At 43.0% G+C, this 13,444-nt stretch overlaps 1 protein-coding gene across 2 annotated transcripts in view; it reads right to left on the reverse strand.

The window, feature by feature from the left end:
* Positions 1 to 857: 857 nt before the first annotated feature.
* The window catches only part of egfra (epidermal growth factor receptor a (erythroblastic leukemia viral (v-erb-b) oncogene homolog, avian)), a 293,967-nt gene continuing 281,380 nt past the window's right edge, over positions 858 to 13,444 (reverse strand). For both annotated transcript variants that reach the window (XM_078236313.1, XM_078236322.1), the window contains exons 27-28: positions 6,043 to 6,151; positions 858 to 5,616 (exon numbers count right to left, since the gene is read on the reverse strand). In XM_078236313.1, the coding sequence (XP_078092439.1) occupies positions 5,216 to 5,616; positions 6,043 to 6,151 (510 nt within the window). In that variant the 3' untranslated portion in view covers positions 858 to 5,215. The remainder of the gene's footprint in view (positions 5,617 to 6,042; positions 6,152 to 13,444) is intronic.

Consider the following 13,444-nt stretch of genomic DNA (forward strand, 5'->3'; position numbering starts at 1 on the left):
TGGACAAAGTGTGACTGAGGTAAAGCAGTCTCAGTAAATCTTACAGAGAGCAAGGAGAAGGGTCTCACTGAGATTAACAAATGAAAATGCAGAAACATATTAAAAGGTTGATCAGAATATAAACTATTTGCTGAGATTAAGTGCAAACATATTTTCCCTCTAATATCTGAATGTTAGGAGGGCAGCCAGAGGAGGGAATGAAAATTAGTTGCAATTGGCCTCGAAACAGAGGATTAACATGAGCTAGTATTCTGACTGAATACTTCCTCCAAGGACTGATAGGGAAAGGCATTAGCAAGACTGTCCTTCTCAAACAAAGATATCCACGTAAAAAAGTTAAATTATATTGAAGTCCTGCACAGGTTAGGTGGGTTAGAAAACAAATAAATTCCCAATGGTATATGGTATTTATCCCAGAGTGCCAATACATGAGGGGGCAGATTTACGAGGGACTGACAGTCACCTGGGTAGGTCACCACAGATAGGAGATAGGCTAATGTGATGCTTATGTTTTAAAAAAGTGACCAAACAGACGACAACATGCTTATTCCATTTCCAAAATAATATTGCCGGGATTTTACCGACTTGCAGGCTCGCAGAACGGAAATTTCCGTTGGCCTCGGGTGGGATTTTACAATCTCACCCAAGTGAGGTCGTAAAATCCCGGACAATATTTAAAAAAACTCATCCTTTTGAACACCTGTCACCTTAACCTGCCTGTTCCAGTATTAACTGTCCTAGCTTTTTGTTTAAATTATTGCAGCTGATAATTAAAAAAGTAGATTGACATTCAGACAAGAAAACTGTCACAAAATCAATTAGTAACGAAAAGATCAACACCAAACCAAGCTGTGTTCATGATGTTTCACAAATCTTTTATTTCATGCGCTAGTGGTTTTATATTTCTGTGGAAAAAAACAAATTTAGTAAAATATACGCATACAAAAATGTAACCGTCATGTAAATACAGCATGTAATTGGATTTTATGCCAGGAGTTTATAAAATGGTAAATACAGATGATGCTGGATTGGCAGTGATCTGTGGTAATGTTTATTTACAGAAAGGCCAGAGTAACCTATTGCTTGAAGTAATTGTGAAGAGTCAAATGATTCCTGTTAAATCGAGTAAAACTTCCAAATACATCCATGAAAGTTAATGTGCTTAAAATCTTAAATGTCTGTCTTGTCTCAAAGAAGCAGTCAAAATATTTGACAAGTAATTGTTTACACAGTGGCATACATTTCATTTATCTTTTTGAACACAATATACATATAAGCATTTACTGATTTCTCATTATCAATACATCATATAAAAAGGATTTCACTTTTGTACAAGTAGTGCATCACATCAACATTTTTCTTAAATTACTAAACCTCAGCAACGCTTGCCTGCAAAAATATACATTTCAAAAAAGTACGCTATCCATATTGTTGAAACACTTGTTTTCAGTTACCCTCATTTCTATTATCCTTCATCCATATAACTCAGCCATCTTCCGCACTTTGCAAACGTTACGTCACCTTAATCAAATTTATTAACACATAGAAGCAGTATACTAATGGTCATCATGTGAAATTGGTTAGGGATAGCTGAAGATAGAACCAGAAATTAGGAAGGCCGCAAAATAAAGTTCAGCTTTGAGTACTGCGTTGGGATTGTTCAACACAGCACCACAGATTATAGGCAGATGAGACATTGGATAGGGGATGGAGGCAAGGAGATCAGAAGAAAGGGCAAGGGCGGCTCTCAGCAGGTTGCCCTCTTCTCAATGCCAGGTCCCTTGATCAGACCGATTGCCTGACAATGAGGGTCCCTCTCCAGGAGCCCACATCCAAGGTTTGCTTTTAGGACCCCGAAGTGGCAATATCTCACCATCCCCACCCCAACCGCTGTTTGAATAATTGTGAACAGTTTTGAGACGCAGCCCTTAGGTGGTCATTAATCACTTAAGTTACTCAACTGAGATCAGGGTGGGAAGGTAGTCCACAAGCCTTCCTACCCCAGATGTATTCAGATAGAGGCAGGAAGGTGCGGGGTTCTTACCTGACACCCTCCCACCCAATTAAATGGCCCTCTGCCTTCAAACGCGCCTCGGGGGAGTGCAGTAAATTCCTCCCATAGATCCCATTCTGCTCAGTTCCACCTGTGCATTGTGACCGGCTGCAGCAGTCACATGTGAGAGGTTTGTGGCACATCCTAGCAGTTGATTACAAGAAACAGTGGCAGTAATCAGCATTCTTGCCTTCTCAGTTGTAAGATGGCAGTCAGAGAAGAAAATAAATTTCAGTTTTGAATTAAACCAGCCAAGAATAGTCAGCATGGAGGCTGGCTGGGAATTAAGTTGCTACATGCAGCTTTTTGGTTACCCCTGACCAGAATTTCTTCTGTTGAATAGAGATAAAATAGATGATTTGAAGGATAATTTAGAATGAAATTAAGATTTCAGTTAAAGTATAGAGTTTGATGAACACATTATAGGAAAAGTTGGATCTGGGAAACAAAATTGATGGGATGATGGAGATCATTTGTGGGAAAAATGGAAATTAGTGCTGGTCACTGTGGAATTTGGTAAAAGGAAGAGTTTCCTGCAGGCAATGGATTATTGAGAGAACATGAGTGGAAAGGGTCCTGAAATCCCAAATTCTGATTTGTTCACATTTAAATGTTAACTTTTGACAATTTCCACCTGAGCACCATTATTTGAATATTCTGATATTATTGAAGACGGGAGGATCATTAGTCTTACTGTTCACAGAATCATAGAACGATACAGCATAGAAGGCGGCCATTTTTCTTTTAAATTTCCTTTTATGGAATCTAAGTGTCGCTGGCTGGGCCAACAGTTATTGCCCATCCCTAATTGCCTTCCATTTCAGAGGGCATCTTAGAGTCAACCATATTGCTGTGTGTCTGGAGTCACATGCAGGTCAGACCAGGTAAGGACGGCAGATTTCCTTCCCTAAAAGAGATTAGCAAACCAGTTGGGTCTTTATGACAATCAATAATGGTCTCACGGTCATTATTAGACTTCCAATTCCAGACTTCTTTGGAATTCAAATTCCACCATAGTGAGATTTAACCCCGGTGCCCAGACCTTGCTCTGGGTCTCTGGAATACTAGTCGAGTGACAATACCACTGCGCCAATGGTTCCCCCTATTTAGCCCATTGTGTATCTGCCTGTTACACACTAAGAATCATTTAGCAAGTGCTCCTAATTGAATGAGATTCTGGCTGTTCACAGCAATAAATGCAGTTAAAATGATTTCTACTTTGTCTCGCAGCAATTGTCTGCAATGGCTACGGACTGTTGATGACAGGCGCACAACCAGATTGGAATGTTCACCCAAGAAGTTAGTGAGTGAAAAGTTGAAAAAAAAAGACATAACGATTGCAATTAGCAACAGGTGCACTCCTAGCTCAGGGGGGAGAAATTTTCAGTTCTGCTTTGCCCATTCAGTCTTTCTAAGCATCCCAACAGAAATCCGTTTTAGGTGTCATTCATTTTTGTAGGGAGGAACCGCTACATAATTTAGTGATGATAAGGATGTTGGTCAGGATTGTATGACCCCAGCTGCCCAGCGGGGTATTGCAGACCTGCCGAAGTAAATGGTAATTTGGATGACTCACCACATCCGCCAACTGGGGGACGTGCGGTGATGGGGCCGTAAAGTCCTGGCCATTGCCTTTAAAAGTTACACAATTAAGTTTGGATCCTCTGACTCACCAATGGCAGAAGCCTTAACTGTGGCACATATGCTAGCCTGAGGCAACAAAGTGGGTATGGAATTTTGCTCTGTATTTTAAGTTCTTTGAGGGAAAGTGATCAACAGAGATGCTCAAATGTGAGGTTGAGAAGGAATGTATCACATTGAAATAGTGGTAAAATAAATAATGTGTTAGTTTAAAAAAGTAAGTGAAATTTAAGATCTTTATATTTATTTCTAATCTAGACTACATTTTATAGATTAGTCATACTGAATTGTAAAAATGGATACCTATGAATAAAGGCAGAACACAGTAGAAATTACTCAATCGGACAGCATCCGTGGAGAGAAAGAAAGGGAGGGAGATAAAGGTTCGGACGACATTATCTTCCTCTCTACAGATGTTGACTGACCTGCAGAAAGTTTCCAGCATTTTCTCCTTTTGTTTTAGGTCTTCAGCACCTGTGGTATTTTACCTGCTATATGAATAAATTTGGTTTCATCTCAACGATAATCGCTGCTACATTTCAGAACCTTATTCTCAATCATGACTTTGCAACAAGGAATGGAAAGAAGCAAACTTAAGGGCTGTAGTAAAAACAGAAAATGCTGGAATGCTGGGTGGGATATCGGGTTAAGCTACAAGGAGAGTTTTCTACTTTTAGAGTGGAGGGGACATACTAACACAGGAGAAGATTAATATTGCACTTAATCACAGTCACAGGTGAGATTTGGATAGTTTTGGGTAAAGCAAGTTGTGATTTTACCCCATATTTAATTGAAGGGAAAGTAAAGGGGCAAGTTAATAATTGTAAACTCTGAAGGTACACAAATCAACAGGAGGAATTAGCTTATGTGACATTCTGCGAAACACATCACTGGTACTTTGCTCATCTTGCACTTTGATCATTGTTGTGATTTTTCCCAGTGATAGCCAGTACATTTCAATGGCCATTTTACCTGGATATTGAGATTTATATCACATAACCATATATATATATATTTATACATACATAGAACCACTATATTGAAATACTAAGAAAGAAGTTTTGTAAAACCTAAATTACTTGCATGATACGTGGTATTGTGGTGAGAAGAATCTGTTCAGCTATATGGAAGGAGACATTGTGAAACAAAACTTGACAGTATGCACCAGTTTCTGAAATTTGAGCTACGACTGATTTCACGTAAAACTTTACACATTATCTACATATATCAAAAGTGTAATTTAGTGATAAAAAACAAAACTGGAATGTTACTGAAGAAAAACTGCAGCCTATTCCATTTCTAGGTTGCTTAAACCTAATTTGAATTGTCAGAGTAAAGTTCCATCACCAGTAATATCTTAATGATTTGTCGTAGTTAGGAAGAAATATTCACATTGTCTCTTCTGCCTAGTCCCCTCCATGGAAGGATTTGTAACCGTACCCCAGCATAGTTGCACCTAAAGGTCACCATGCAATTGAGAGTCATCAGTTGGTGTGTTAATGTTCTTCTGCTTGGCCCATGTCATACTGTAGAATGTATCTGACCAGTAGGTGGCAATACAACACCAAGATACTCTGGATTCTCCGCTGCAGAATTCAGGATGTGACCATTCACTTTCGTGTGTTTCGGAAAGAGATTCTGCTGGTATTCAGGATTGTCCAGGCTCACATTGCGGCTTGTATTCTGGCGCCTGTGATTCGGATGCTGAAGCCCCGCTTTGCTGTTGGCTTCATAGGCATTCACATATTCTGGGTTCTTCCCTATGTCGGGGAATGAGTTCAAATACTGGGAATCAGTAGCAGGACCACTGCCGTTATGGTTGAGAGGCATAACAAGCTCTTGGTAGCCTGGGTTTTCCATATCAGAGACTGGGCTTCTCAAACTATTAGGAAGCGGTTTTCTTTTAATTTGATTGATGTACTCTGCAAAAACAAAAAGGGAAAACAAGTTACCAGTCTCAGCCACAGAAAATAACATTCACCTCTCCTTGCTCCATAATTGTGAACAGGTAAGACAAACATGTCATATCTTGGGACAGATTTTCTGATAATTTTTTATGTCACATAAATGAGACACGACAGCTTAAAAACCTACATTGACAAACATATCATTTTAATTAAAATCACATAATATTCTCATAAATTGATCAATTGAGGCTTATTTTTAGTGAAGTAAGCAACTGATTGAATTGCCTGAATCAAAAAAACCATCTGAGTACAGCGAGCCATTGCATTTTCCCCAATGTTTAAGCAATGGTACAAAACAATGCAAGTCACAAATGCATTCATTGCCAATAATTTAGTTCAAGTGCCAGAAGAGGACAATAATATTGCATTAGTTGCACAAACCTGGGGCTGGTTGGAAACATGTATTTATGTCAACATCGTCAGGGGGCATTGTTGGATCAGAGCTATAGCGTAAAATTTCACTGTCTTCTCTCTTCGGGATTCCTTGGTGCTGCACAATTAACAATAAAAAGGAAAGAAAACATCATGGAATTGTCGACTTGCCTTACACAACTCAGAATTTTACATTGCCAGCAGAAACCAAGTCATATTAGAATGAATTGCAATATCATATTTTCAGTTCCTTTTATGAACATGCAAACAGATGAATTAGGAGCAGGAGCAGGTCACTCAGTCCCTCAAGCCTGCTCTGACATTCACTGAGATCCTGGCAGATCTAAACTTCACATTCCCATCCACGCCAATTAACTTTTACCTCCTTGCCTCTCGAGAATCTATCCACCTCTGCCATAAAAACAGTCAATGACTCTGCTTCCATCATCTTTACAGGAAGAGAGTTCCAAAGACTTACAACCCTCTGAGCGAAGAAAAGTCTCCTAATCTCTGTCTTAAATGGGTGACCCCTTATTCTTAAACAGTGACCCCGACTTTTAGATTCTCCCACAAGAGGAAAGATCCTCTCCACATCCCCCTTGTCAAGACCCCTCAACATCTGATATGTTTCAATCAAGTTGCCTCTTACCCTCCTAAACTCCAGTGGATAAATCCTAGCCTGTCCAACCTTTCCTCAGAAGACAACACACCCCATTCCAGGTACTAATCTAATAAACCTTTTCTGAACTGCTTCGAATGCATTTACATCTTTTCTTAAAGAAAGAAACCACGGTATGCCAGATGTGATCTCACCAATGCCCTGTATGACTGAAGCATAACCATTCTACTTAGTATTCAATTTCCCTCGAGCTTCCCTAATTACTTTCTGTATCTGCATACAAGCCTTTTGTGATTCAGGCAAAAGAAGCAAATGTGATGTGAGAGAAAACTTTTTCACACAAGTGGTTCGGGTCTAGAATGCACTACCTGGGAAGTGTGGTGGAGGCAGGTTCAATCAAGGCATTCAACAGGGCATTAGATGATTATTTGAATCAAAATAATGTGTAGGGGTACAGGGAAAAGGCAGGAGAATGATACTAAATCATGATACTCATTTTGAGAGCCAGTGGAAACATGTTGGGCCAAATAGCCTCCTTCTGCACTGTAATAATTCTGTGATTCTATTTACCAAGAGACCCATATGCCTCTGCATCTCAGAGCTCTGAAATCTCTCACTATTTAGATAATATGCTGCTTTATTATTCTTCCTTCTTCACACTTTCCTATATCATACTCCATTTGCCTGATTTTTTCCACTCATTTAATCTATCCATACACCTTTGTAGCCTCCTTAGGATCCATTCACAACTTATCTTCCAATCTCTGTGTCATTAATAAATTTAACTATATCTTTGGTTCTTTCACCCAAGTCATTTCTCTAAAATTGTAAAAAGTTGAGGCCCTGCACTGGTCCCTTTAGCACACCACTCGTTATATCATACCAACAAGAAAATGACCTACTCTCACTTTTCTGTTAGCTAGCCAATCTTCTATCCTTGCCAATACATTGCCCCTACACCTTGACCTTCTATTTTCTGCAATAATCTTTGATGTGACACTTTATCAAATGCCTTCTGGAAATCTAAGCACAGTACATCCACTAGTTCTCCTTTATCCACAGCATACATTACTTTTTCAAAGAACTTCCTGGCACTCGCAGCTCCAACCCCACATTAATATTTAATATCAGTTGTTTGGGTTTAATCTCAGTTGTTTGGGTTTAATCTCAGTTGTTTGGGTTTAATATCAGTTGTTAATATCAGGGATTTGTTCCCAGGAGCAGGCTGAGGGTAAGAGAGTGGGTTTTCTGACTTTAATTAATTATTTATTTTGGGTTTAAAATCGGAGGTTTTTTTCAAAACCGGAAGTCGGGCCAGGAGAGGCCTGGGGAAGTTTTTGGAGGGTTTAAAAGCGCACCAAAGTATACAGCGGGCAGCATTGTAGCGGGCAGCAGAGTGAGTGGGAAGTTGAGTGAGCTGTCAGGGCTTTGGCTCACAGGGCTTGGACGAGCAGGGGTGAGTTTTTGTTTCCTTACACTCTTATTAACTTTTCACTGTCTTACTTGACATAAAGTGTCCAGTATGAGTGTGAAACCAGTGTGTTGTTCCCAGTGTAGGATGTGGGAGGTCCTGGAGGCATCTGGCCTCCCGGACATCCACATCTGTGAGGGGTGTGTCGAGCTGCGGTTCCTGAGGGACCGTGTTAGGGAGCTGGAACTGCAGCTCGAGGATCTTAGGCTGATGAGGGAGAATGAGGAGGTGATAGACAAGAGCTATCATCAGGTGGTCACACCAGGGCAACGGGAGGAGGCCAAGTGGGTGATGGCCAGGAAGGGTAAGGCTAGGGTGGTTGAGAGCACCCCAGTGGATTTGCCCCTGCACAACAAGTACTCCTGCTTGAGTACTGCTGGGGGGGACAGCCCGCCTGGGGGAAGCAGCAGTGGCCGTGTCTCCGCAGTGGAGTCCAGCCCTGTAACTCAGAGGGCTAAGGAAAAGAGGAGGAAGGCGGTATTAATCGGGGACTCGATGGTGAAGGGGACAGACAGGCGTTTCTGCGGAGGTAGGCGGGATTCTCGCATGGTGGTCTGCCTCCCTGGGGCCGGGATCCAGGATGTCGCTAGTCGCGTCCCGGAAATCCTGAGGTGGGAGGGAGAGGAGCCTGAGGTAGCGGTACATATTGGTACCGCTGATGTGGGTAGGAAGGGAGAAGGGGTCATGAAAAGGGAGTACAGGGAATTAGGGAGACAGCTGAGAAAGAGGAAAGCAAAGGTAGTAATCTCAGGATTACTGCCTGTGCCACGGGAAGGTGAGGGCAGGAATGGAGTGAGGTGGAAGATGAATGTGTGGCTGAGGGACTGGTGCAGGGGGCAGGGATTCAGGTTCCTGGACCATTGGGACCTCTTTAGGGGCAGGGGTGATCTGTATACAAAAAACGGGTGGAACTTGAATCACACGGGGACCAATATCCTGGCCGGTAGGTTGGCTAAGGTTACTGGGGAGAATTTAAACTAGATAGGTTGGGGGGAGGGGAGCTAGAAGAGTTGACTAGGATCAAGGAACTAATTGATGGGGTGGAGGATGCAGGGGTAAGGGGAATTACAAAATTAATGGTAGAGGAGAGGGTGCAAGTGAATGAAGGCGGTAATTTAGATAAGGGAGTAGAGGGAGAGGGTGTTCGCGACTCATCAAAGCGGGTCCAGATAAAAGCTGGAATAAGGACACTTTGCCTGAATGCACGAAGCATTCGGAACAAAGTAAATGAGTTGATGGTGCAAATCAGCACGAGTGGGTACGATCTAGTGGCCATTACAGAAACGTGGCTGAAAGGTGACCAGGACTGGGAGATGAATATCCAGGGGTATCAGGCGTTTAGGAAGAATAGACAGGAAGGAAAAGGTGGTGGGGTCGCGCTATTAATAAGAGATAATATCAGGGTAGTACTGAGGGATGACATAGGCTCTGAGGAACAAAACGTGGAATCATTATGGGTAGAGATGAGGAATAGTAGAGGGAGAAAGACACTAGTAGGTGTGGTATATAGGCCCCCAAATAATAATGTTGAGGTAGGGAGGGCTATAAACAAGCAGATAAGGGATGCGTGTAAAAACGGAACGGCAATAATCATGGGGGACTTCAACATGCACATTGACTGGCAGACTCAAGTCGGTAAGGGTGGAATGGAGGAAGAGTTCTTAGAATGCTGTCGGGATAGTTTCCTTGAACAGCATGTTACGGAACCGACGAGGGAACGAGCTATTTTGGATCTGGTATTGTGTAACGAGGTAGGTAGAATTAAGGATCTTATTGTGAAGGACCCTCTTGGGTCTAGTGACCACAATATGGTCGAATTTCTGATTCAGATGGAAGAGGAGAAAGTTTGGTCCCAAACCAGTGTCCTCTGTTTGAACAGAGGGAAATATGATAGGATGAGGGATGAATTGGCTAAGGTAGACTGGGAGAGCAGGCTGGCAGGTAGGATAGCTGAGGAACAGTGGAGGATTTTTAAGGAGATCCTTTTCAGTTCTCAGCAAAAATATATTCCAGCAAAAAACAAGGATTGTAAGAAAAGGGAGAACCAGCCGTGGATAACGAAGGAAATAAAGGAGAGTATTAAAATAAAAACAGCTGCGTACAGAGTGGCCAAAAATAGTGGAGAAACAAGTGATTGGGAAAAATTTAAGAAACAACAAAGAGAGACTAAGAAAGCGATAAAGAAAGGAAGGATAGACTATGAAGCTAGGCTAGCAATTAATATAAAAAATGATAGTAAAAGTTTTTATAAATATATAAAAAGGAATAGAGTGGCTAGAGTGAATGTTGGACCCTTGGAGGACGAGAGGGGGGAGTTAATAGTGGGAAATGAGGATATGGCTGAGTCTTTAAATAAGTTTTTTGTGTCGGTCTTCACGGTGGAGGACACAAATAGTTTGCCAAATATTAACGATAGAGGGTTGGCAGCAGGAGAAATACTTAATACAATTAATGTTACCAGAGAGGCAGTGCTGGGTAGACTAATGGGACTGAAGGTGGATAAGTCCCCGGGTCCGGATGGAATGCATCCCAGGGTATTGAAAGAAATGTCAGAGGTAATAGTGGATGCGTTAGTGATTATTTATCAAAACTCGTTGCATTCTGGGGTAGTGCCGGTTGATTGGAAAACGGCTAATGTTACGCCGCTGTTTAAAAAAGGAAGGAGACAAAAGGCGGGTAACTATAGGCCGGTCAGCTTAACGTCTGTAGTAGGGAAAATGCTGGAATCCATTATTAAAGAGGAGATAGCAGGGCATCTGGATAGAAATGGTTCGATCAATCAGACGCAGCATGGATTCATGAGGGGAAAGTCGTGCTTGACGAACATGTTGGATTTTTATGAAGATGTGACTAGGGCGGTTGATGGAGGAGAACCGGTGGATGCGGTGTTTTTGGATTTCCAAAAGGCGTTTGATAAGGTGCCCCATAAAAGGCTACTGAAGAAGATTAGGGCACACGGAGTTGGGGGTAGTGTGTTAAAGTGGATTGGGGACTGGCTATCCGACAGGAAGCAAAGAGTCGGAATAAATGGGTGTTTTTCCGGTTGGAGGAAGGTAACTAGTGGCGTGCCGCAGGGATCGGTACTCGGGCCGCAACTATTTACCATTTATATAGATGATCTGGAGGAGGGGACGGAGTGTAGGGTAACGAAGTTTGCAGACGACACAAAGATAAGTGGAAAAGTGAATCGTGTGGAGGACGGAGAAGATCTGCAGAGAGATTTGGACAGGCTGAGTGAGTGGGCGAGGATATGGCAAATGGAGTATAACGTTGAGAAATGCGAGGTTATACACTTTGGAGGAAATAATAACAAATGGGATTACTATCTCAATGGAAACAAATTAAAACATGCTACCGTGCAAAGGGACCTGGGGGTCCTTGTGCATGAGACGCAAAAGCCCAGTCTGCAGGTACAACAGGTGATCAAGAAGGCAAATGGGATGTTGGCCTATATTGCGAAGGGGATAGAATATAAAAGCAGGGATGTCTTGATGCACCTGTACAGGGCATTGGTGAGGCCGCAGCTGGAATACTGTGTGCAGTATTGGTCCCCTTATATGAGGAAGGATATATTGGCATTGGAGGGAGTGCAGAGAAGGTTCACCAGGTTGATACCGGAGATGAGGGGTTTGGATTATGAGGAGAGGCTGAGGAGATTGGGTTTGTACTCGTTGGAGTTTAGAAGGATGAGGGGGGATCTTATGGAGACTTATAAGATAATGCGGGGGCTGGATAGGGTGGAGGTGGAGAGATTCTTTCCACTTAGTAAGGAAGTTAAAACTAGAGGACACAGCCTCAAAATAAAGGGGGGTCGGTTTAAGACAGAGTTGAGGAGGAACTTCTTCTCCCAGAGGGTGGTGAATCTCTGGAATTCTCTGCCCACTGAGGTGGTGGAGGCTACCTCGCTGAATATGTTTAAAGCGCGGATGGATGGATTCCTGATCGGTAAGGGAATTAAGGGTTATGGGGATCAGGCGGGTAAGTGGTACTGATCCACGTCAGATCAGCCATGATCTTATTGAATGGCGGGGCAGGCTCGAGGGGCTAGATGGCCTACTCCTGCTCCTATTTCTTATGTTCTTATGTTCTTACATCTAACGGCAGCCCAAAGTTTTCTATTTACAATAACTTCACCATCTCCAAGCTGCACCATCGTGAACTGACTTCAAAATTCTTGTCCAAGCTTTCATATTTCTCCATTCTCTTACCCCGCTCAACCTCCTCCTGCCTTAAGTCCCTGCACTTCTCTCCTGCTCTCTCTGCTCCATGTCTGTCATTCAGCCATGATACTCCTACCTCCGGGCCTCTCTATCACAGAATACTACAGTGCAGAAGAGGCCCTTCGGGCCATCGAGTCTGCACCGACATATGAAAGGCCCTGACCTGTCCACCTAATCCCACTTGCCAGCACTTGGCCCAAAGCCTTGACTGTTATGGAGTGCCAAGTACTCATCCAGGTACTTTTTAAAGGATGTAAGGCATCTCGCCTCCACCACCCTCCCAGGCAGCGCATTCCAGACCATCACCACCCTCTGGAAAAAACATTTTTCCTCTAAACCTCTCACCCTTCACTTTTAACTTGTGTCCCCTCATAACTGACCCTTCAACTAAGGGGAACAGCTGCTCCCTATCCACCCTGTCCATGCCCCTCATAATCTTGAACACCTTAATCAGGTTGCCCCTCAGTCTCCTCTGCTCCAGAGAAGACAACCCATACTTTCCACTTGGAAGAAAGTAGAGCCAAAGATTGTAGTTTTATAGTACCTTACTATGTTTCTCAGCAACCTAAAATGCTTTGCACAAAATAAGTTTGGTTGTGAAGTTACTAAGACCTGAATTTTTGCTCTTACTTCAGGTATGCAGAGTTGGGAGAATTCCAGAAGTTTGGATTTTCATTGCGCGGGGGGGGGGGGGGGGGGGGCTCAGTTTTATGGGTATCTTGCATCAGCACTCACCCCCCAACCTCCCCACACTCTTCATGTCACCCCCCACTCATCCCCATGGCTCCTGATATCCCTCATGCCAACCTATTCCCCTCTACCCAACCCCATTGCCTTTATGTTCCCTGGGTGGAATTTTCCACATTCCCCCGTGGCTTGTTTTGTGGCGGTGGAAGCGTCCCATCATTGGTCAGTGGTGGGATCTTCTGGTCCCGTTGTTGTCAACAGGGTTTCCCGTTGTATTCATCCCCCAGTGCTGGGGGATGAATACAACCCCCAGGGGGGTTCGCAGTCGGCAGGACCAGAACATCCCGCTGACGGGAATGGCTGGGAAATTCCAGCCCTATGTCAACTTAGTTGATGGAGAGCCTCTATGTCTGT

Source organism: Mustelus asterias, chromosome 2, assembly GCF_964213995.1.
Source record: "Mustelus asterias chromosome 2, sMusAst1.hap1.1, whole genome shotgun sequence".
Classification (NCBI taxonomy): Eukaryota; Metazoa; Chordata; class Chondrichthyes; order Carcharhiniformes; family Triakidae; genus Mustelus; species Mustelus asterias.